Raw genomic sequence first — 23,784 nt, forward strand, 5'->3', positions numbered from 1 at the left:
ACACTGCTGACACTTAACTCATGATTGCCTAAATTATAAGTGCGTTTGTCTTCCAGAAAGCACACATGCTTACGGTTGCAATTTCACAATGTAGCCGGTGATCCAGGATAGTTTATCTAATGCATCTAACTTGCTCTTGGACTACATGGAGACCGTTGTGTACTGTAAGAAATTATGCAACTATTTATGCAGATATTAATGCGGAATTCGCGCAAGACGCACCCGCGATTATTCGCGAAGGCGAACAACTTTCAACAGTGTCTTTTCTCTCCTCCCAGACTTTTTTTTTCCTTTCTTCCAATACACAAATCTGCGATCCAGGCAAACGACACTTTTTCCATCTTTTCGAAGTTCGAACACAACTTCTCGGCAATTACATCTCAAATATACACACATGACATCAATTGGTACAGGATACGATCTTGCGAACTCGATTTTTTCGCCTGACGGGAGAAACTTCCAGGTGGAATACGCATCTAAGGCAGTGGAGAATGCAGGCACATCAATAGGATTATGTTGCACAGATGGGGTTGTTTTGGCCACGGAGAAGCTAAAGAACTCGAAATTGTTGGTGCCAGGAAAAAACAAACGGATACAGTCGATTGATCGGCATGTGGGTGTGGTGTATTCGGGGTTAATACCGGATGGAAGACATTTCGTGAATAGAGGAAGAGATGAAGCCAGATCTTTCAAGTCGATATACAAGGAACCAATCGGGTTGAAGGGCCTGATAGACCGGTTGGGATACTATGTGGAAGCTTACACGTGCTACAACTCGGTTAGGCCCTTTGGAATTAACGCTATAATCGGTGGTGTGGACTCTGAAGGCCCACATCTTTACATGGTGGAACCTTCTGGAACGTACTGGGGTTATTTTGGTGCTGCAACGGGTAAGGGAAGGCAGACAGCTCGTGCAGAGTTGGAAAAACTCCATCTTCCTAAAATTTCACCAAGAGACGCCGTTAAGGAAGCCGCTAGGATTATTTACATGGCACACGAGGATAATAAGGATAAAGACTTCGAGTTGGAGATATCCTGGGTGAGCACATCCGAAACTAACAACGTTCACCGCCTTGTTCCGGACGATTTGTTGAAGGAGGCCATTAAGTATGCAGAGGAGGCCCAAGAGGAGGGAAGTGACGATAGTGATGATGATAGTGATAGCGATAGTAATAGTGACAGTGACAGTGACAGCAGTGAGGACGAGGGGGGAAAGAAGGAAGAGAAGGAAGAGGACAAAGAAGGTGATGTGAAGATGGATTAATGGGCAAGTTTGCGTGTGAAGATGGATTAATGGGTAAGTTTGCGTGTGAAGATGGATTAATGGGCAAGTTTGCGTGTGAAAGACGACTAATCGGCAAGCTGGCGTGTGAATATGGCGTATATGTAGAGCAAGAAGATGAGGTATATTATGATATTGCTAGAGTTAGCGTGGTTAGAATCAATTACTGAATATGAGACTGTTGGTGCCGTTGATATAACATTTTTATGGAATAGAGCGTGGAGTAGCAAACGTATATCTGTAGAAGTAGACTGCCTGTAAGTAGTATGATATTGCTGTTGGGAAGTGTAGTATTATGCAGCACATTCTGCCATTATACATTCTATACATCCTATACATCCTCAATTATGCATCCTACCGTTATACATTTTACCATTATACATCCAATAAATCCTACCATTACACATCCTCAACATATTCACCAGGCTTCCCAGGCTTCCCCATACATCCATATGTACCACATATGCTATCTATTATGCACAATTCACATCAACTATTCTATTATATACCCATTCTAGCAAACTCATGCAGAACCCTAATGGCGATCCTCAAGTTCCTTAATTTGACTCTTTAAGCGATCATTTTCCATATCCAATTCATCCAACCGCCGCTGACTCTGCTTACGCTCAAATCCAAGTGCCTCTTCGGCCGCTTTCCAACGCCTGGTAAGCTCATCCAAACGCAAACGTACAGTTTTGTTGTCGGGACCCGTCGAAGATGGACGATCGTTTGCAGAGGACACCTCCGACTTTTGAGACGCGTCAATCGACTGGCCATGAGCCAACTCGAGTCTACTTTGCACAACTGTGTCTATACCAGCAAGCAAGTACTCATCAACTGCAGTGCGGAGCTGCCGCACAGACGTCTCTGGAAGCTGTAATCTGTTTCTATTTGCCAACTGAAGCACTTTTCCTGCTGCCTCTCTTATGGATCTCCTATCTAACAATCGGCTGAGAATTCGCAAAGCATGAGTTTGGAAGTTTATGTGTACTGCAAGGTCTGCCTGAGACTCATCTTTCGTTTCACCAAGCATCCTCCTGATCGGAGTTCCGGGTAACGAGGCCACTTGACGGCCGATATTACGTGTTTCTAAGTTTTTTGATGGTCTTTGTGCCAAACCCGATGCCTGCTTCTTCAAGGACCGCACCTGATTCCGCAAATTCGACATTTCACCGGTTGCAGCTTCCACTTTCTTGCTCATCTCGTCGATCTCCGCCTCCTTTGCCCGCAACTCCGACTCCAACGAGGCAATTTTCTCCCGCTGAACGTTGATTTTCTCTTGTTGTCGGACATTTTCTTGTTGCTGTAGATCTATTTTCTCCTGCTGTCGGAAATTTTCTTGCTGTTGTTGATCTATTTCCTCTTGCTGCTGGTCAATTTGCTTCTGCTTTCGTTCAACATCTTCCCGTTGCTGCTGCAAATCTCCGTTCTGCGAATTCCGAATGTCCGATCCCCGTCCCGCAATTTCCTTTTTCTCCTTTTCCAATCTCTGCTTCTCCGTCTCTGCCTTCAACAGTTTTAGTTGTAATTGTTCGTACGACTGTCGAAGTTTGACCAAATCCCCTTGAATCGTTTTATACTTACTCAACGAACTCTCAAGCCCAGATATCTTCACTCCTTGATCTTTCAACATGCCCACATCATCCTCCAACTGCTTCTGCATCTCCTTTGCAGTACTTCCCAAATCGGCAAGCTTCTTCATTTGCATTTCACATCTCTCCAACGAATCCGAAAAGTTCGATCTTGCAATAACAAGCTTTTCACGTAAATCATCACTCTTATCGAATTCAGCTAGCTGCTCTGGCGAGACTTTCGCAACAAGATCGCCAAAACTGTCATCTATCCACTCTGAAATTTCACTTAGCATGCTTTCCAACAATTTCATCGAGCTCGAATCACTACTTAAATCCTCAATTTCTCCCGGCCCACTTATTTCTCCATCTTCGAACCCTTCAGAATCCATCAGATGCCTTATGAAATCACTCTGAAGCTTTAACTGCACCTGATAATCCGTCACCTGTGTTCGTAATCTCTGTAACTCCTCTGTTGCTCGTCCGTAAGCTGTTTGTTCATTTGACAGACTTGCATTATTTGAATTTTCGCCAGCGGAAATTCCCCCAATGTGACCGGACTCTTTTCCATTTGATGAATCATGCAATGGCAGCTTCTTTTTGTCTTGATTGGTCTTCTGCTGCTTTCCAGCTGCCGTTTCTCGAATTTGTCTTCTTCTTAAAAGAACACGATCTAATACGGAAATCGCCGCTTTTTGATCCATGCTTTGATATTTTTTTTGCTTGTCACCATTCCTTACAACCAGATCATCGTTTCCAGAAATAGTTAATTGACCCATGTCTTCGTATAGAGATGTATCTCCCAAGTGTTCGCCGTCTCCTTTGCCAGAACTGGCTTTATCCGGCATGGTCCAATTATTAGGATTACTTTTGTCGTTAGAACCATCCAAAACCACCGATTTCCGCAAACATGGTGTTCGCACATGGCCGAATTTTCTTAGGGAGTCATAGTTACTGTTGTGGCTGGTGGTTGAGGTCGTACTTGTTGCTATTTGACTCTTTTGGGTATTTGATGAATTAAATGATCCACCTGAATATTCACTTCTCAGCGACATCACCAATTGCCGCTAGCAGATGCACTATCTTTTTCTTGGTCAATATTAAACGATATGATGAGAAAAAGTGCAAAGACTAATTGTAAAGTGTGCAATCGAAAAGGAAATCAGTTTTGTGTACGGACTCATTCCATTTAGAATAATACTTTTTTCTTTATTCTTTATTTATCCTGGATGTTTACATAAACAAGGCGGGGCCGAAAAGCGAGAATTTCGTGGGTTAATAGTCGCGTCGATCGATTGATATTGGATTAATGTACTCACGGGTGGGTTTCCCCGTTACCAATGAACTGGGCGATGAATTTTTTTTTTTTTGATTTTTTTTTTTTTGACTTTCTTTCTTTCTATTTTTTTTTCCCCCCCCCTCCTTTCTTTATTTTTCGTTTATTTTCGACTAATTGGATTTTTATTTCGATTTTTCTCACTTGTTGCAAAATGCCGCTTGAGCCACATGCCCATCTCTATCCCTCTATTCGACTTTGCAAATACTCTTAAAAAATGCGGACCGAATATTTAAAATAAAGGATCAAATAAGCATCTGACGTATTTGGCAATAAGGATATACACACCACAGTAAAAAGTAAATACTAAGAATGGAACTTTAGATGTGAAGAAATCATCACGTGACTGAAGAGAGACGTCCGATCGGGGAAAAAAGTGCCGTCCGGGTATGGGTTTGCCGGAGTCTCGGCAGCTGTTAGAAAAAAGGACGGAGGTTTTCGAGGTACTCCTTTTCTCCGTAACCTCCGCCGCAGGAGTTCGAGCAAAAATTCACTCGAATTCCGCGATGGTTGAAAAAAAAAACCCCGACAGCCACAAAAAGACGGGTGCCGACTCCAGCAAATTAGAAAAGCCTTATTTTCATGTAGGAGAAGGAAAAAATTTACTGCGCAAACAAGCAAGGACAATGATAATGAAAAAATAAATAAGAATCAAAAAAAAAAAAAAAATTAAATAAAAATTAATATGATTAGGGGGTGCGAACGGCAGTAGTTTGGCCGGGGTCAGATGCAGAAGAAACAAAAAAAAAAGGAAAAAGTGGTCACATTTCGAGGGGTGTAGAGAATCAATTGATGAGACAAAAGGAAAAAAAAAAGAGGAGGAAATCCCATTTGACCTAACAGATTGGGAAAACCCACGATAATCTATAAGTTCATTTAAAAGGACCGCGATTCCCTTTTCCATTTCGACTATTATCCTTTAATCATATGAACCATTTTTTCCTCCTTTACGAAGACCAAAGGACTGAGTCTACACAGCGCCAATATACCAACGACAACTTATACACGAGAATCCACAAAAAACGTTTAGTGAGATCAGTGATCATCAAATAATCGATAGAAATTACATGCAATCTGAGAGCGATTTAAATTTTGGCTATCAGATCGAACCAATATCTTTTGACTCCTACGACCCAAAGCGAATATAATAGGGGAAGAAGAAAAAAAAAAAAAATAGGCGCACACTCTAAAACAAAAATTAATTAGCGAGGGGAAATTTCATTATCTTCGAATCAAAACCTGGACTTTAGAAATTTATCACTTTGAATTTGAGTCAGTTGACGGTTTGCTGATTCAGTTTGGGAAGAAACAAGGGACAGAAAATTTTAGTCATATCTTGTCAACACATCAACAATAAAAAAAAAAATAAGAATCAAAATTTTTTTTTTTCCAGCCACAAATGAGTGACAAGCCACATAATCAATATGCGTGCACACGGTGCCGGAGGTTGAAGAAAAAGTGTTCGAAGGAGTTTCCAAAGTGTGCAAACTGCCGCAAGCAGAATAAAGTGTGTGAATATGTGGAAAGAAAAAACAAGAGGAAGCGTCCACAACCGGGAAACGGGCCGAGTAAAAATGGCAGTATTTTGAATGGGAGCGGATTCAGTGGAACAGAGCCTCCAGAAAATAACAATGCACAAATTCATACACAAAATAACAATAATGAAAATAATCATCTTGGTAGTGGTGGAGCAAATCTGGCTGCAATGCCGGTAATCGCGGGGAACGTTCTTCCTCCGATCTCGGGGTTGCCGCAGAGATCGGACAACTTTTTGCGCGCCTTCCAAGCGCCTCTGCCATTGCAGCCGCAGGCCTCGCAGTCGCCGCTTGGTGCTCTCACCACAGCTGCGCCCGGCCAACCTGCGCGCGCCACCAGTATTTTTTCTGCGCCCGGTGCGCTCTCCACCATGGGTCCGCCTTCCATTATTTCAGCACCAGGCGCAGGCTCTGTCATTGGCGCAACAAACGGGCCTCCGCACCCGGGTTCCATCGCGGGCTCCGCGGCTTCCACAACGCTGCTCCCACCGCTGGGCATCTACTCTATGCGCCAGCAGCAGTCGGCGCTCCGCGGCACTCAGAAGGCGCCAGCGCCAGCGCTCAACAACATTAACAGCGCAGGTGACGGTACGCTTCCGCGCATCCCGCCGGTGCTCCCACTTCCACCAGCGCTCTCCTCCTCGTTGCCCCAGATATCACCAATGGGCCGTGGCACAGCCTCGTTCGATTCAAGCACCACTTTTAGTAGCAGCGTGATGCAAAATGCCAACAATGCATCTTTGGTGTCGTCGTCGATATCTTCGCAGACGCCTGACGGCAAGGAGGTGGGTGCGAGCGCGAGCTCCGGCGGTGGCGCCGGCGCAAATGCCAACATCGGCGCTCACGCGCAAGCCGCACCTGTCTCCTCGATGGTGAACACCGATGAGGCCTGCGAGAAGTCGGCGTCTGCGGCTCTCACGGCGTCCGCCGAGTCTAGCGCGCATCCTGCGCTTAATGCGCCCGCAACCTCCGGAGCGCCTTTGGCGCATGCGGCAGCCGCACAAAATTCTCCGGAGGCGCGGATTTTTGCGAGCCGGTTCACAAGTTCGCAAACCGCGCCCGGAGTCCGGCGGTTCAAAAAACCTCGGTTGGGCTCTCCGGATGTCAGCGGATTTATTTCAAGCATGAAAACACACAAGCCAATTTCTCCGCAGACGAACTTCAGCGCATCGTTTCGGCCGCTTGGATCCGCAAGCCGCTCCGAAGATTCCTGCAACACAGAAATTGTGCGCAGCATGATCGGCCTGGAGACGGCGCACATGATCGAGCCGTCGAGCGAGCCGACGCGCACGGTGATGGCGGCTGCGCTGGACGCGTACTTTGCGCACACGCAGCGCGAGTATCCGTTCTTGGAGGAGAAGGTTGTGCGGCGGCGTGCGCACTCGTTGCACTTTGCCGGAGAGCCATCGGGGCCTGCGCTAGCAGCTGCACCAACCGCAGAGCTCCTGCTGGTGCTTGCTCTAGGGTGCCGCGTGCTGGAGTCGGCGGGCACCGCCTCGAAGGTGCAGCGGTATCCGGAGTTCTTCATCCGGCGCGCGCAGAAGACGCTTGAAGGCCCCGGCATTGCGCTCACGGGCGTGGAGGCGGTGCGCATCCTTGCTCTCTACTGCGCGTACTTGGTGTACGGGACGCAGATCGCGCACTGCTGGATGGCGGTGGGTGCGCTGGGTCGGCTGGTGCTGTCGGCCAACCTGCACCGGCGCCCCGGCGCCAACGTGCGCGTGCTCTTCGCCGCGTACTCGCTCGACCGCATGGTGTCGTTGACGCTCGGCCGCCCAGTTTGCATCGGCGACGACGACGTCGACGCGTCGCTACCGCTTCGCAGGCGCGAGGAGTCGCAGGCGGACATCGAGATCTCGAAGCGCATCATCGAGATGTACCGTGTGGAGGGATTGATCATGCAGAATATCCATGCTGCGCGCGCCGTGGAGTCGTTCGGCACTGCGGAAGACCGCAGGGCGATCTATGATGCGCTCCGCAAGGAGGTTGAGGCATGGTACGGGCGCTGCAGGGGCTACCGGGCGCAGCTGGCGAAGAGTGCACTGAGCGGGATGCAGGGCGGGATGCCGGGCGCGGCGCGCACCCCGATGCACAACCCCACCGCGTGGTTCAACGCGGAGTACTACAACCTGCTAATCGCGCTATACAAGCCGTGCCGGTTGTGTGCGCACCCTGCGCCCGAGATAATGGACCTTTTGGGCCGCTGCGCATTGCAGGCCTTGTCCTTCTCCTACAGCATTTATACCTCTACCTGGTTCCCCTGCAGCTGGGTCATTTTTTACCGTTTTCTTTCCGCAAACAGGGTCTTACTCTACTGCTTGTGCCACCGTTGCATCGACCTGCTGCAGGTGCGCACGAATCTTCCGCTTGCGCGCGAGATGCTCGACTATTTTGCGAGTACTTGGCCGTATGCGTCGCAGTTGGCGACGGTTCTGGCAAAAGTGGCGTGCTGCCTGGATGATGTTGCCCAGATTAGGCAACTCGCCGTGAAGTACCAGCGGATCTTGACGGATAACTCGGTAAACTTGTGGGTGGAGGACGTGGGGTATTTGGATTGTCGCAGTTGATTGAAAGGGGTGGGATGTGAATGAATGAGAATATGTATAAAGTAATAGAAATGAAAACTAGTATGAGAAAGAAGTGGAATTAGTATGATATAGGAAGAAGAGTATGTATGATGTAGGAAGTGGAAATTAGTATGAATGGAATTTGGTATGATATAGGAAGTCATGAAATATGAGATAGGAGTGGAAATATCTATGAGGTAGGAGGAATATCTATGGGGTAGGAAGGGTTAATATGAGATAAGGAAATTTGTATGTGATAATAGTTATGAAAATTACTATGCGATAGCAAGAGAATACACCAAAGCAAAGAAAGGGAATTCTCCCGACACTACACACTACAACAGGATGTGCATAAATATCAATCTTATTCGTTGCAATGAAATCTCTCAGCCTTTCAGAAAAGAACACAACCCGGCACGGATTGTAATATTTATGTTATTTTCAAAGTGGCACCCACTACTCTATGAAGTTTTCGTTATCTGGTATATTGAGTGTTTCAAGGCTAAACAGTATAAAACCAAAACAACTGATGAACTAAATGGAAATGCACATCAAGACTTTTTGGAATAAGCAAAGCAAAGCAGTTATCTAAACTCAACTGTGGACGAATCTAATAGAAAAGTCTGTCAAAACAATAGAGGCATAAACAAAGAAGTTCTGAGTATACCATCGAATAAGAAAAGCAACGACAACTGTAAAGCTAAGATGTCCTCATGTGCTCATACTGAAACATAGAATTTAAAAATAAACCTGGTACAACTTCAGCAGGGTTTTAAACTTCAGCAGGGTCTTAAACTTCAGAAACTTCTGAACCACCGAGGATTTTAGAGTTATCAGATTAGTACGGTCTTTCGATATTCATCGTAGTATACAGCTTGTACATAAGATAGATGCAAGAGGATATCTCATCTTTATATAGTTTCTCTTCTTATACGACAACCTAGGCAGCAGACAATGCCCTGCTTGGAACCTTATTCTATACTTTTATTGTTTTGGCACCAACTCCAACATTAACTTCCATTGTTAGCAGATCAAAACGGTTAAGATACCAAGGCCAATGCAGTATACGTCTGTGGTACATGTCTCCATATGGCAAGACTTTGAAATACAATGCTTCATACCATCTTCCTATTGGCAATTATGCACATGTTGTACACTGCAGAGAAGTTATGCGGCAGTTTGTGAAAATAGAGCATAGAGCGTAATAACTGAAACAGAGAATATTCACATTAAAGAAAAAGCCGACCAACCATAAGGAATAATAGACTAGAATGTTTCAGGCAGCCATATTCCTATAAGCAAGATGAGTAGATAAGTGCCATTACTGAAAGTGGCAGTTGGATTTGAAAGGATAAATTTAGAGCTGAAAATTACAAGTAATGAAAGAATGAATGATGCAAGTACACTGACTGAAGAAACAAGCATTACCTATCCGCTTCACACCCAATACTAAGTACAGACCGTCAACATAATATTGCTGAAATATTGCACTAATATTACGTAAGAATACCTCCGGCAATTACCACCTAATGCTTTCCAAGACCAGTCTCTGAAAACCTCTTACAACCAGTAAATTTGCGTTAATATATACAAGTATTAATAAGTGAAACAGAAAATGCATTCACCATGCACCCAAATCACTTTTATTCCATCCTCCTACCCAAATGTACCTTCTACCCTGTTAAATATTAAGCATAGCACAAATCAGGTCTTCGGCGAGAAACTTTTTCACCCCTCTTTTTTTTTTGCTTGCCGGCACAATCACTTTCCGGCTTATCTCTTTCTTCCTACAGGCTAAATTCCATACACTAAATGAATTAAGTATCTGACGATCATAGGCCAACCAATTTAACCCAAGCTTTGATAAAACCTTTCAGAAAGTTACCAGATATCTTTCCACCCGTCTATTTGAAGTTCCATTATCCGATACTTTATGTGACTCGAGGATTCGAGACGATAACTACAACAAGCAAAGTATCCAAGTTGTATTACATTTGAGAACTGCCAATACATACAGGTTCATCGAACTGCCTCGAAGTAATTGAATCAAATTTTCACGAAATATGGACAAACAGCGACATCAGAAATTCCCGTCGTTGGTATTTCTCGCAACTCTCAAATGCATTGAAAATGTGCATCTCATCACAGATGTTGGCACTACACCGTATCATCTTGTTGAGCCAGTGTTGAAGAAGAAAACTGCAAAGGCACTACGGCAGATAGAGCTGAAATCACCCCACTTGGTTTCCCAATCGGATCCAATATGGCAATCACTTATAGCAAGGGAATTCCCAAACAGGCCTTTAGTTGTTGAGCAGATGAGTTCCGGGAGAAAAGTCAGGGTCCCGTCAAGACAACTTTATGAAAAGTATGCGAGGGAAAAAGAGGAGCAGCAAAAAGAGGCCACGCGGACCTTTAAGCAGCTGACAAGACTGATGAATAAGGAGAAGGAGAAACACAAGGTTAAGACAATAGACCACGCTATGCTACCCAAAAGAGGCATGCGACTACTAGGCACCAGTGCACCAAAGCCCGTCTTCAAAAGCAGGCTTTTGGAAAAGGCCAGGCATCAGAATAAGATGAGAAACAGGTATCTTCTATCTGCAATCAAAAAGCCAAAGAGGAGTTTGAAAGGTGGCCTGATGAGCAAGAATGCTCCATTTAGCCCGCCAAAGTCATTTTCCCGCCCAATCAGAGTTCCAAGAAAGACTTTTATAAACATCACAGATGATTCTGTTCGACTCAGAGCTCCATATCCACAGCTGATACCCAAAAAACGACGGCCAGCTAATTTGAGTCCTCCATTGAGAAACGCTAGTCTCACTTCGCAACCCAAGCATAAAAAGTCCAAGGTCTACATCTACAGCACACAGAAAAGTGGCTATGAGGCCCATAACTAGACTGCGGCCATCTTTCCCACATATAACTATATAGAAATACAGTCGTGTGTATTTTTTGCATTTCTTGGGACGGGGAGTGTGGTTTTGTGCATTCCGGAGTTAAACTCTATGCTTCCAGAACTTCACACCTTTCTTGGTTCTACTTGCTCCCACGATCATACTTTACCTCTTTTCTATCCGACAACTGCTGCCGATTCATAATATTGAATGCACATTGCATTCACAGTACTATAGAGCGTGCCGGCATACCATTACATCAATATATCATTTATAAATGCGTTGTAAAATTCCCCCAATCAATCTTTCTCCACTAACCTCCTTTTCTTGTATCCGCGGGCGTCGATTTTGATATTTGTAGGAGCATCTTTCCTCTTCAACGACCAATCATTCTGCTCTAAACTGTTATCAATGAGTCCCCCATCTCCACTTACCGCAATCACTTGCTTATACGACTTAATCCGAAGTCTTCCGGATAAAAGCACATCCAAACTCCAGTCCTTAAACGCCTGACTAGCCCGATTGCGGTCCAATCCCATAAATTCAAGCAAAACAGAAACATCACAGTAAGCTCTTGCACGTGATCTTTCCTCAAACGTTATCCCACTGGTGCACAATAAGCCACGTGATCGCGATGCTCTTATAAGCTGCTTGATATTCGATATAGCCTGTGCTCTGGCATGTGTGCCACTTTCTAAAATGTCAGAGTATTTAATCTCAAAGTGTATACCTTTCTCGGTCGCAGCACCAATTGTTTTATGCTTCAAATAGCACGGTAGTCTTTCCCGGTAGTTGAACGTGATTATATCCACCTCCAAATTCGTGATTGCCAACTGCAATGCACGCTCTGTCTGTGGTTCCACAGCCACAATATCGAAAACCTGCTGAAACTTTGTGATGTTTTGACATTGTGATGGATCGTCAATCTTCAATGTTATCCGACTATATATCTTCAGCCTTCCTTTAAACTCCGGGAAATCCTTATCAACGTTAATAGGATTCACCTTTTGTATATCTCCGGGCATATGTTTGTTAATCGTGCCGGAAGTCCACTTGGGTTCGAAGTTCAATGCAATATGTGTATATCCAAGCTGTTCTAGCACTGCCAGGCAACCTTTAAGTTTGTTGAGTTCCCTTGCCCCTGGAAACACGTCAAAGTCATCCTGTGGGTAAACCACGTTCAAATCGCAGATCATTTGCTAATGAACTTAATTGGTCTTTGTGTGCACCTTATCCCTAGTTTTGTTCGAAAGAATACGCTTCAGCACTAACTTGCAAGCATAGAAAAGATATGCAAGACGAAGAAATGTAGTGAAAATTTTAGAACACTAACATCCTTACACTACTCCAGGATCTTCTTCTTTTTTCGCCCTCTCTTTTTTTCTTCCGCCCATAATTCTCTGCTTCTTTCCAGTGCCTTCTACCGACGCGACTAATTTGTCAGCGTGGCAAATGCGGCAAAACGACAGATTACGAAATCTGGAGTATAAATAATGCTCTATTTTCTTGACAGGAATGTCTGTTCTGTACTACAAACTTCCACAGTTACCAGAAGCATTCTTACCATTGGCATATACTAATATTTACAAAATCACACAAAATATATATTGAAACGATCCAAAAATGACTACAATACACGAGCAGGGAATGCTTGATATTGGCAAACACTGCTGCATTTGTCGAAGGCTTGATTTCCTTCCATACACATGTCCAAAGTGTTCGATGTCATTTTGCAATGAGCATCGCAAGCAATTTAACGAGCACAAATGCATAGTTCAAATGAGGAAAAAGCGGACGGATGGTGATAATAAGAATATTGATACCAGCAAATTACCCCCAGCATCATCTCTTTTCCCCGATGTTGAGAAAATGAGGAGGGATGCGAATGAAAAGGCAAAGCATCAACACAAAAAGGGGGCATATCTGTTTGGAAGACGTCTAGGGACATCGAAGGATGAGAAAAATACGAAATCACAAAGCACAAAGCCAATTACGGGTGTGGAGTCGGCTTTGTTTAGACTTAAAACTTTTATGGGAAAGCATGGAGGTGCACATAACAGCTCAAGTGGCAAGTTGCACGGCAAAAGTAAACTCCTGTGTCTTTATTCCGGATTTTCGGGTAAGCAGTCTTCAACTCAGCGCCTAGTATCATTGGCAAGACTTAAAAAAGCGGCTAAAGGTGATAACCGTGTTTCTTCTTCTCAAAGAATATATGTGCACTGTATTTATATTGACCCAAATGCAAGCAAAAAGCATGATCAGGTTCCATTATTCTGCTCTAAGGCATGGCCAGTCGGTCGCATGCTTGATAGTTTCTCGGATTTGATGAGGATTAAAAACGTTAACAACATGTCGACTGATGAATCACAAAAACTGACCGTCTTTAGAGCTCGCAGATATGGTGAGAAGGCTGCAAAGGATGCCGCCTCTCTTGCGGACAAAGATTTTGTTTACATTCCATCAAATGGAAGAGTAAATAAGGAAATACAGGATTTGGACACCGTATATATCGTCAGAGGAGCAGAGAATATGAAGAAGTGAGAGGAGTATTGGAAGTTTTCTACTACTTCATGTTTATATCTTATAATTTTGCTAATAGACATCTATAAACTGTTTTCTTGTAATCATTGCTTATAAATGTAACACAAATGTGGCCTGGAGGCATGTGCATTGTCTTTTGTAAATGAAATGGAAAATGTGCTTTATGTAGTCAGACTGAATCAGCAGCGAGTATTCGGCTAATCGGCGCGTCAATCGACCGCATATTAGTTTCTTTCTACTTTCCGTGAAGAGTCGAAGATGAAACCTCATAGGATTTGCATTAAGCAATGAGTTATGGATAGCCAATTATTGCGAAATTACCAATCCGCTTGCCTGAAACCAAGAAACAATATCGAAGAGGATAAAGGGAATAAATTCCAAATTATAAGTGGTAGTCCTAGGATTATCAGCTTTGTCTCACTTTGCTAAACAGCAGTATGATCAAAGCACTTAGTTACTGGCAGCATTATTCCGAAGCAAAAATTCAATATCTGTATGGGCTTAGAGATAAAGGAATGAAAAATTTACTAGCTACATCCACAGAGTTCATAGAACATAAACATGGTTTGATTAATTTGGAGGCTTGGGTGCATATTGCACGATGTTGTAGATGGTATTAAAGAAAGAGAAGGCATGACGTAATTCGTTAGAGATGCCATTACCGCGTTTTTGCTGGTTCAATAAAGTAGCTGAAATGGGATTTACAAAAATGTCACCGCCCATTTGTATTATTGCATAGGTGCTACTGTCTAATTAATGATCATCTATTTCTCTGGGGTATGAAAAATCTAGCCATTTTTTTTCACCAGAACGATCTAAAAAAAAAAATACGTAATCAAAATGAGCCTAGCCCAAAATAATCAGCCGTGCGTACTAAACCAGTGTTCGAGATTGACACCCCATGTTTTTCGCATTTTCGGAAGTAAGGAAACACCGATGGATACGACGATCTGCACCATCGAATTAAAGCACTACGGGAAAAAACACTAAAGCAAGAAAAATAACAATTTATCCAAACCCAAATTTAAAACCTTTATTACCTAATTTTATGTACTTTATATAGAAGCAAAGAAAAATGAAAATGATTAACTCCGAAGGAGGTGGCGGAGTTTGTCGTTTAATCGGCTTCTGATTTTCTTTAACCAGCCCAACCGATTCAACAGCTAGCACCAACCATGAATATTTTCATATATTTATCTTAATTTTATTTTCCCGGATGAGTTTTTGCCATGTGTTCACACCACATCGTAGAGCAAAAATCAAAGGTGAATAAATTCAATGCTAAAAGCCTGAAAAGAATCATCCAGACTGTTTCACAATGCTATGAATATTCACCCATTTGGCGTAATCATTTCCGGTTTAATGCTGTATTTTCTGTTATTTTGTCCGCGCACTTCAATTTTGTTGGCGCCTTTGTAGCTGTCCTGTTACCAGATGCATCCAAGAGGCTTTGTCTTGAATTGGTGCTCTGTTTATGCTTTTCGTGTGCTGTTAGGCTAATGCATCGCCAGCCACTTTCTATAATTTTCCGATGCACAGCTGTCGAGAACGTTCGAAACGTTGGAAACAACATGCAAACTTCCGAAAGAGTGCGATTTGTCCATTCTAACAGCACTTGCAGCATTAAGATCGAGGCTGTTACAATCCAAATCACCGGAATTCTTGCAAGAAGAGCACGATAGCATTGGCGATTCATAGCTCAAAGTCTTCGGCTCGGGTGTAGAGAGCACATTTCTGCTTATTCCGTGCACGTTTTGTGATGCGCAGTAAGAAATTGTGCTTCTAGGTAAAAATTGTGGCGTCAGAAGAGGTGATGTCACTTTAGGAATGAGGGCAGGCGTTGCTGAATCCTCCCCGTAGTATTGATTCATCGAGTTGCAAGCAGACAGAGATGGAGAAAAGCTCTGCTCTTCATCCAAACGGCGGCATTCCTCTGAGCAATAAACAGAGTTAGGAGCACACTGCTTGTCGCAAACGATGCAGAAATCCTCAAAGGCAGACATTTTTCACTTGCAAGACTAATGAGAGTAATATGTATAGAGAGCTTGAACTGAATAAGTTTCAAACTTTAATATTTCTGTTGTGGGCCGACCCGAATTGATCAGTAATACTCGTGTATATTCAAATATATGTATAGGTGAGAAGCCAATATCCAACCAAATAGCTAATGCAATATGGGTATGAAAAAGTTGGAGATGGAAGAAGTTTATAAAAGAGTTATTCTTTCAGAATAGAAGTGAAAACTGAAAAAAAAACCAATGGGCAGATCCAATCTTTTATAAAAGATCTGAAACGTTTGGAAAAATTGAAGCTAGTGGTTACATCCGAAAAATCCTTCACATTTTATAGACCGAAAAAAAAAAATTGGGCTAATGTAATATCGTAATTCCCCCAACTCGTGGCACCATGCCCATTTAGGCCCTGCCCGCTGAATAATGGAGCCAAGACAAAAGTGAATGACCCCACACCTAAACACGGAAAAAGAAACACTTGGTGAGTCAAAAAATTAATATCTCCTTGCTTAGAACAGCCTAGAAAACTAGTGTAAGAAAAATTTTTCGTCCCATTTCCTTCCCGCCACACCTGTTCAATATTTTCCTTCCTTATCCGATTGTGTCAAATGTTTCACGTGTACCCTCGCGGGGTTATTTTGCACAGAAACACCAAAGCTTTTTTTTTCATTTTCCTGATCATCCTTTTTTTTCTATAATAGGACATTTACGCAATCACGTTTTTCAAACCGTATTAGTGCGCGGATATTAGATGGGGCCCGTGCCGGTCCTATAAAAAATTTGATGCCGGATAGTGATAGCCCACAGGTCTCTCGGAATTTAGGACATATGGGGAAATCAGGCGCTAATAAGCTACTAATACAGTAAATAAATGACTAGTTAATTACTAGTTAATTACTAGTTAATTACTAGTTAATTACAAGTAAATTACCAATAAATTACCCATAAATTACCAGCAAGCTGCCAACAAATTACCGGAATATCATCAATAACCCGTTAATAAAGTACGCCTGGGTCTGTGTCTTGATCTAAGGAAGGCACTAGAAAGGAGTGCCTTAACCTTTCCAAGGTATGTGTATAATGTGTAAACATACAATAATTGGTAGGGGTGAGTAAAAAAAATTGGAAAGGTTTGATTGACCCTCAAAATGCATGTAGCACCATCGGGCAATGTGCCTTCGGATTTGGCTTTAACAGGTAATACAGTAATACAGCAATATAACGTGTGCCCTAATTGGCAATAGCAACAACAACATATTTGGCATAGTATCCCCTCAACAACTCTGCATTCCACATTTTCCACTTTATCCCGTCAGAACTCATCATGCTAGGCATTTTATTTGTGTTCGCAGCATATGGTGTATGTTGCTAATACCCTCTTTGCGCTGCCCTTCAATACTATGGTAGCCATTAGCTTACCTTGCTGTTTAAGGCCGGGAAATTTTTTTCTGACTTCCGCTCCTCAAGCCCGCAAAGTTCCATGATGGAGAGAATTTTTTTTTTCTATTATTCTTAATTTTCATACCTTTTTTTTGACACATCGTTTAGAATCTCCGTTAAAACCCTAGGTGGGTTAAAAGAAGTACTGTACATATTTTTTATGATTCATCGCATTCATCAATTCCGATCTTCCCCACTAGCATTGAAAAAGAAAATCGGAAAATATCCGTAACCTGGGCTGTTTCTATTAGAAGATATTTGTTGGGGCTTTCGGGTTCATATTTCTCAGATTATACCTTATACATTCCAAGCTACAAACGAATCACACGGTTTAAATCATCTTTCCCTCGTAGTTTATTATGATATGGTGGCAGTCTTCTTCTGCTGAATTTTGCCAATTTTTATGACCCCTAGTTAGGTAGCAACATAAAATAAGGGTTTTCGTTAATATCGGCCGGTAGTCCTTCTGTTTGAGATTGCACTAGTGTGGAGTATTTCATCTTTTTTTTTTTTCGATGCACACTGTATACCCGAAATGGAAAAATCCCAGACAGAATTTATTTGTATTTTTTTCCACTCTCATAATTATTTCAGCTCTTCAGGCAATCCTTATCTTTGAGAAAGTTCGAATCATCCTCCAAGCCGATAAAGTGAGCAAATTTTATTTTTATGTGAGTTCCCCAACAAGTTATACTATGTGATTTGAGTTGTATCAATTAGAGGAATAGTTCCAAATAACAAACTAAACATTTTCTTTCGTGGTTGCACTTGAACCATATTTGATTTTACAAAGTAATGGTGAAATTTCATATATCTAATTATATAGCTGGTATCTAATCATTTAATTTGCCTTCTTACTCTTTCCGCTCCCTCTCCTTCTCACACGGCTGGCAATAGATCCATCCTGCAAAGAATCACGCTCTATTTCCTTTAAAATATCTTCATAACCTTTATCGGTCATCTTTAAGGATGCATCAACATCAGTTATAACGACATCATGGAGAAGCAAGTGTGAGGTGAACTCTAAAGTAATCATGAACAATGAGCTCAAAATTGCAAGGCAGTAGTTTGAAATGGTAAGGCCAATGTCCAACCACGAACCTTCAGTTTTTACCATAAAGAAGAAATTGAGCGAAAGGATCACACTGAAGGAAATGAGCAAAGTTGAAATCGAAAAGATTCTCAAATGAAGCTTCACATTCATGAGTCCCAAGCTGATACTGAGAAGAATGTATGGGATAATGAGCTTGAGCACAAGCAATGCACCCATTGGGAATGGATCAAAAATTGGTAACAATCTATAAACTGACTCTAGAGAAAATGAGGATATTGAAGAGACGTTTCCTGTTCCAAAGAACGCGATTTGCAAGTAAAAGAATCCAATGATGGCAACTCGTAAAAGCTGCATCCATTTTGTTCCACTGTCCCTGAGATGATTTTCGATATCGATCCATTCGATTAGCATTAAAGCAAAAAGAACGTAGAACAAAGCCTCGAAGGATATGGTCAAAATCAAAAACGTTGGTGCAAAAACCAAGTAAATCACCAAGTATCGAACTTTGTAGTTTCTGTTTGGATGCAATGAATGTAGATAGTAAGGAACAATGAGCGAGAATGTTAAGTTGAACCAGTTAAGTATCTGTGCCACCTTTGGAAGACCTTCCTTTTTCTGTAACGAAATAGTAGCTATACTCACTGAGTAAATTGACGATGCGATAAGTAGCAACTGAACAAAAATCACATTTCTGGTGTATCCGGACATTGTCGGACATTTTAAGAAGCAAATGAATCCGGTAATTATCATTAAGACACCAGAACCCACAATCAATTGTAAGTTCTCTGTTTTAACCGGATTCTGCGATGGGAAATATGAAAGGCAAACACTGAGCACAATCCAATATATGATCGTTTTAAGACCAATTTGGTGCTTCTTACGATCCAAGATAATCGGATACAATCCCAAAAGAATGAACATAAATGTGAATATCTCTCGATGCGTGAATCCGTATGCAACGGCCTCAAAGAAAGCCAATATAGCAACAAAGATAAGGCCGATGGTCAACTTGCCCATTCCACTAAAAAAGATCGCGGTTCCAGATATCAATTGAATTCTCTTAACCAAGATCTGATCCCAGAAAAATACTGGGAAAGCAGCATATAGGAAATTGTCCAAAGGTGCCCTTTCGATGACAAAAACGGCTACAACTGCCGAGTAGATTCCGAGAGCAACAAGATGGATAAAGCCATTACCGGAGCTTTCAGTCTTGACGGGTTTAGTTTTGACAGTAGTTTCTGTGTGGAGAACAAAGAGTTCAAGAAACATGGTATACGAATATATGATCCATCCGATGAACCCTAATGTGACAATTGTCCTCATCAACATCCAGTTGTACTTCTGAAGATAATCCAATCCTTCCAAAGTGGTGTTAATGAACTGTTCAATTGTATGAATAGTCTCATCCTCTAGAGATGGATCTGACTCTAGTTTTAAAAGAAGAGATTCAATTTCAGCGGTGTATTTTTCAATTGGCTTGAGCTCAAAACCTGGAAATGGTTTAAAGTTTAGTTGTGTGGCCAAAACTTCTGATAACTTCACATTATACTGCTCGAGGATACTCAATGCATTGACATAAAGACCCCTGACCTTCTTAGAAATGCTGTCATCGAGATATTCGACTGGAAGCTCACCAACTGAGTTGGCTGGGTAATTAGAGCCAATAAGATAGCTCATCAAAGATGTAATATCTGCCTGTTTGAGGTCATTTCGCTTAATATCATCTAAGTACCAATTCTGCATCTCTTCTGCCTCGTATGGATCCTGCAAATACTCGTTTTCATCTGGATTAATGTGCACCGGCTTGCTGCAACCGGCACCCCAACAAATAAACGGTGTACGGGTGTTATTTGGATGTCCATCACCGTGTGAGCCAAAGTCGCTCATTCCGTGATCAGCCGTAAAGATAAAGGCAGACTTATCGTCACCAAAGAAGTCATTTGCCTGTTTGACTAGGCGCTTGATCATCTTGTCGGTATACCGGATATTGTCGTAATATTCAACAGAGTAAGGACGATAACTGTGACCAGCGGTATCCGTTCCCAAAAGATGCAAGAAGAAGACAGTTTGATCATGGTGGATCTGTTTAGATAAAGTGCTATTCTGAGTGGAGTTTTGAAACAATGAGTCCAGATGATCAAAGACATACTGGTCGAGATCAATTGAAGAGTGCGTGAAATCCTCGAATTCGGCTCCGTACATCCACATTTCAACTTTCCCAGAGTCGGACGCACCTTTGGCAAACATCGGAAGAATGTCCGGCGATCCGAAAGTGTAGGAATGGGAAGTTTGGTTGAGGAAGGAGTCGAAATCGACAGGATTCTCCTTCCAGCCCTTAGTAACAGCACTCACATCCTCATAAAAACCGGCAATCATAGCCACATGACCGGGCCTCGACTCGGTCGGCATTCTTGTGTGTGAAATTCCATAAGTTCCCTCATTTCGGATGATGGATCTTAGATATGGTGCAAGAAATATGTCTTCATCCATCTCCGGGTGGTGAACTTTAGAAAATGTCGTTTCTGCTTTTTGACCATCTCCCACCATAAGGAAAAGACGCTTTGCAGGAGGATTAGGTGTACTTCTATGTTGCTGCATCCCATGGACCAAAGGTGACACAAAATAAATGTCAAATATGGACCATAAGTACAGTAAGTGGAAAAGAACACCTACCACCAATAACACGGTTCTTTGGGATATCAGAGGACGCTGCATATTTAATATTCAGCCAGGATGTTTTTTCCAACTACCACAATTCCAAGCAATGAGGATGTTAGCCAGTGATCTGTTATTTGTCCAGATGGGAAATAAGTCCTTGTATATATAATTATGGGATTGGTTACCACGTAGTGGTTACGGGGAAAAATAAAAATAAAATAAAATAAATAAACAGGGAAAGTAGGTAAATAATGAAATTTGGCATTTTCGCTTACTTACGTATTGTGACACGTAAGTTACTGACAGGAAAAAAATTCGTGAAAATCCTTACATCAGCTATAATCCCTACCTCGCAACACCTCAACAAAACTGATTCCCTGTTGGTAAACTTTTATTGCTGAAACATCGAAAAAATGGAAGAAAAAAGTGGGGATTTTGTTGGCTCTCCAGCCTGCTATATCTCCTCCCATCTATAAATACTCCAGCTGTCCCAACTCTGAAATTTTTTTTTTTTTTCCCCATTTAAAAGTCTTATTTACTTTCATTCAACCTTATTTTGACTCTAACCAGTTTCACACTACCCCTAAAAGCAGGCTCGACTTACAGATTACCAGGAACAGCCATGGTTTCCGAATTATTCAACGAAAAGGTGAGTACCTTGCGGTCTCAATCTTGTTTTCACTTAGATCACATACTAACAGCTATATAACCGATTACATCCTTTAGGCTGCTGCAGTTAAGCAATTGAAACAAAGGCCAACTGATGATGAATTGCTTGAGTTGTACGGATTGTTCAAGCAGGCCACTGTTGGAGACAACACTACTGAGAGACCTGGTGTGTTTGATTTCAAGGGCAAGTATAAGTGGGATGCCTGGAAGAAGTTGGAAGGACTATCCCAGGAGGAAGCAGAAAAGAAATACATTGAATTTGCCGACAAGCTCATTGAGAAGTACAATTAAGAATGCAAAGAATGCAAAGTTAGACGGTGTGCATCTTTAAGCTATAGCCGGATCCGGTCGTCAACGTGATGATGTTATTTAATTGGGAGGAGAGATAAAGAAAAAAAGGGAGAAATGGAGGGAAAAGAAAGAAGAATAGTAGTTGGACGTGGATAAATCATAAAACGTATATCTAAGTGGGACCTCAGTGGTGAAACCCCTCTGTCATTGTTTAATTTTCAATTGACCTTCTCTTTTTTGCAATCGCCACTCATCTTAATGAGCCGAGAAGTTATATCGGCACACATAAAGAAGGGAATGAGGAATGTGGGAGTGTACAATCCAAGCAATTTGTAGGCTTCGGTTGTGGACAATTCGTAACTGGATGCCTGCACATATATGTAAATGAGGCATTGCAAACTGGTAAATGCAGCATTAAATCCATACATCAACATGAATGGGTATAGACAGCGGCTGATCCGCTTCTGTGGCCCACTTTTAAAATAACTGATGATACAAGTAATGAAAACTGGAAGTTGGAAAATGAGTTCAACAGCGACAAAATACTTCATCCAAATAGGCAACTCGGCGGCTAAGAAGTCCTTGTTGTGGGTAACTTGGTATTTGTACAATTCCTTCTGTACAGATAGTTGGTATTTTTGTGGAATCAAGAAAGTATCATCTATAAGAAGAGTGAGTGGCACGTGAATTGCGAAATATATGAAGTAGGCTGTATCGAGCGACATACTGGTAATTGTGCGATTTCTGGCCCGTAATCACTTAATTTTGGATCCTATTATAGTGATTATTTAGAATGATAAAGGATTTTGCACAAAAGTTTAAAAGGTTGTTTTAGAATAACTAGCTGCATTTAAGTTATAATGCGTGTAAAGAAAAGCTTGTCTCCTTTTTCCACACCCCATACTAAATTTTTTTTTTTTTTTCTGTACTCCTCCTGTGATTTCCTTTATGTGTTAGAATTGATTTCATACGATTCAATCCAAATTTTTCTCCCCTAGCACCTATCACATTTTCCTTCCTTTGATTACTTACTTGCTCACCTCAGTCCATTTCACTATCCTGAGCCTACGTGATACTACACTATTTAAAAGTGCTTCCATAAATATGTGCAATTTCAAACTATAGAATAGAACATGAACATCGTAGTTCAGCATTCTTAACGGGCAGTAAAGCCGTTGGATGCAAACAAGTTTTGACCTGTCATCCAATGACCGTCCTTAACAACAAACTTGATGATAGGAACAATATCTTCGACCTCGGTCAATCTTCCGGCAGCAGCCTGAGTCTTGAAGAATGCAACTCTTTGGTCATTTTCCTGGCCATACAAAAATGGTGTGTCCATCGGGCCTGGGGAAACACAATTGAACGAAATTCTTCTTTTAGTCTCTTTTGATAAGGCCTTGCACATATATTCAACCGAGCCCTTCGCAGCCTGGTACAATGAGTATCCATCACAGTAGGCAGCAAGCAAAGATGTAGTGAGCATCACCACAGATCCATTATCGGCCAACTTGTTGGCGGACTCCCTCAAGAAGAGAAAAGCAGCTTTCGTATTGATGTTGAACATAGTGTTGTATTCATCCAAGCTGGTCTCTGCTAGTGGCTTTCTCAAAACCATTCCAACGTTGTTTATGGCATAGTCAACTTTACCAAACTTCTGAATTGCCTGTGCGAATAACTCCTTGTTGGCTTTCTCTTCTGTTAAATCGCCCTGATAAACGGTACTCCTAATTCCATATCTCTTTGTTAATTCGTCGGCGAGTTGCTCGCACTCGGTTTTCGATTTGGCACTATGGCAATGAAGAAGTAAATCGCTGCCCTCTTGTGCAAATGCGATTGCTGTCTTTTTGCCCAAATTCTTGTTTGCACCAGTAATGATAGTGGCCTTTCCTTTAAATGACATGATGATAGTTCAATTGATTACTAGTATG

At 42.2% G+C, this 23,784-nt stretch overlaps 11 protein-coding genes across 11 annotated transcripts; 5 read left to right on the top strand and 6 right to left on the bottom strand.

The window, feature by feature from the left end:
• Positions 1-394: 394 nt before the first annotated feature.
• PRE10 (Putative proteasome subunit alpha type-7) lies at positions 395-1,264 on the top strand (the record flags this gene model as incomplete). The annotated part of the gene is made up of 1 exon (XM_041278849.1): positions 395-1,264. One exon carries the CDS (start codon positions 395-397, stop codon positions 1,262-1,264), a length of 870 nt encoding a protein of 289 aa, XP_041137063.1.
• A 553-nt stretch (positions 1,265-1,817) lies between these two features.
• On the bottom strand, positions 1,818-3,908 carry BRETT_000281 (uncharacterized protein; the record flags this gene model as incomplete). Its single annotated transcript, XM_041278850.1, has 1 exon — positions 1,818-3,908. One exon carries the CDS (start codon positions 3,906-3,908, stop codon positions 1,818-1,820), a length of 2,091 nt encoding a protein of 696 aa, XP_041137064.1.
• A 1,680-nt stretch (positions 3,909-5,588) lies between these two features.
• On the top strand, positions 5,589-8,291 carry BRETT_000282 (uncharacterized protein; the record flags this gene model as incomplete). Its single annotated transcript, XM_041278851.1, has 1 exon — positions 5,589-8,291. The coding sequence occupies one exon, from the start codon at positions 5,589-5,591 to the stop codon at positions 8,289-8,291; it is 2,703 nt and encodes a 900-aa protein (XP_041137065.1).
• A 2,063-nt stretch (positions 8,292-10,354) lies between these two features.
• On the top strand, positions 10,355-11,191 carry BRETT_000283 (uncharacterized protein; the record flags this gene model as incomplete). The annotated part of the gene is made up of 1 exon (XM_041278852.1): positions 10,355-11,191. One exon carries the CDS (start codon positions 10,355-10,357, stop codon positions 11,189-11,191), a length of 837 nt encoding a protein of 278 aa, XP_041137066.1.
• Positions 11,192-11,487: 296 nt separating this feature from the next.
• Positions 11,488-12,384, bottom strand: BRETT_000284 (uncharacterized protein; the record flags this gene model as incomplete). The annotated part of the gene is made up of 1 exon (XM_041278853.1): positions 11,488-12,384. One exon carries the CDS (start codon positions 12,382-12,384, stop codon positions 11,488-11,490), a length of 897 nt encoding a protein of 298 aa, XP_041137067.1.
• A 427-nt stretch (positions 12,385-12,811) lies between these two features.
• On the top strand, positions 12,812-13,729 carry BRETT_000285 (uncharacterized protein; the record flags this gene model as incomplete). The annotated part of the gene is made up of 1 exon (XM_041278854.1): positions 12,812-13,729. One exon carries the CDS (start codon positions 12,812-12,814, stop codon positions 13,727-13,729), a length of 918 nt encoding a protein of 305 aa, XP_041137068.1.
• Positions 13,730-15,225: 1,496 nt separating this feature from the next.
• Positions 15,226-15,732, bottom strand: BRETT_000286 (uncharacterized protein; the record flags this gene model as incomplete). The annotated part of the gene is made up of 1 exon (XM_041278855.1): positions 15,226-15,732. One exon carries the CDS (start codon positions 15,730-15,732, stop codon positions 15,226-15,228), a length of 507 nt encoding a protein of 168 aa, XP_041137069.1.
• Positions 15,733-18,022: 2,290 nt separating this feature from the next.
• BRETT_000287 (uncharacterized protein) lies at positions 18,023-20,950 on the bottom strand (the record flags this gene model as incomplete). Its single annotated transcript, XM_041278856.1, has 1 exon — positions 18,023-20,950. One exon carries the CDS (start codon positions 20,948-20,950, stop codon positions 18,023-18,025), a length of 2,928 nt encoding a protein of 975 aa, XP_041137070.1.
• A 565-nt stretch (positions 20,951-21,515) lies between these two features.
• On the top strand, positions 21,516-21,853 carry ACB2 (Acyl-CoA-binding protein 2; the record flags this gene model as incomplete). Its single annotated transcript, XM_041278857.1, has 2 exons — positions 21,516-21,542; positions 21,620-21,853. 2 exons carry the CDS (start codon positions 21,516-21,518, stop codon positions 21,851-21,853), a joined length of 261 nt encoding a protein of 86 aa, XP_041137071.1.
• Positions 21,854-22,071: 218 nt separating this feature from the next.
• BRETT_000289 (uncharacterized protein) lies at positions 22,072-22,578 on the bottom strand (the record flags this gene model as incomplete). Its single annotated transcript, XM_041278858.1, has 1 exon — positions 22,072-22,578. One exon carries the CDS (start codon positions 22,576-22,578, stop codon positions 22,072-22,074), a length of 507 nt encoding a protein of 168 aa, XP_041137072.1.
• Positions 22,579-23,009: 431 nt separating this feature from the next.
• Positions 23,010-23,756, bottom strand: BRETT_000290 (uncharacterized protein; the record flags this gene model as incomplete). The annotated part of the gene is made up of 1 exon (XM_041278859.1): positions 23,010-23,756. The coding sequence occupies one exon, from the start codon at positions 23,754-23,756 to the stop codon at positions 23,010-23,012; it is 747 nt and encodes a 248-aa protein (XP_041137073.1).
• Positions 23,757-23,784: the final 28 nt, after the last annotated feature.

This window comes from Brettanomyces bruxellensis, chromosome 8 (genome assembly GCF_011074885.1).
Source record: "Brettanomyces bruxellensis chromosome 8, complete sequence".
In the NCBI taxonomy this organism is placed as follows: Eukaryota; Fungi; Ascomycota; class Pichiomycetes; order Pichiales; family Pichiaceae; genus Brettanomyces; species Brettanomyces bruxellensis.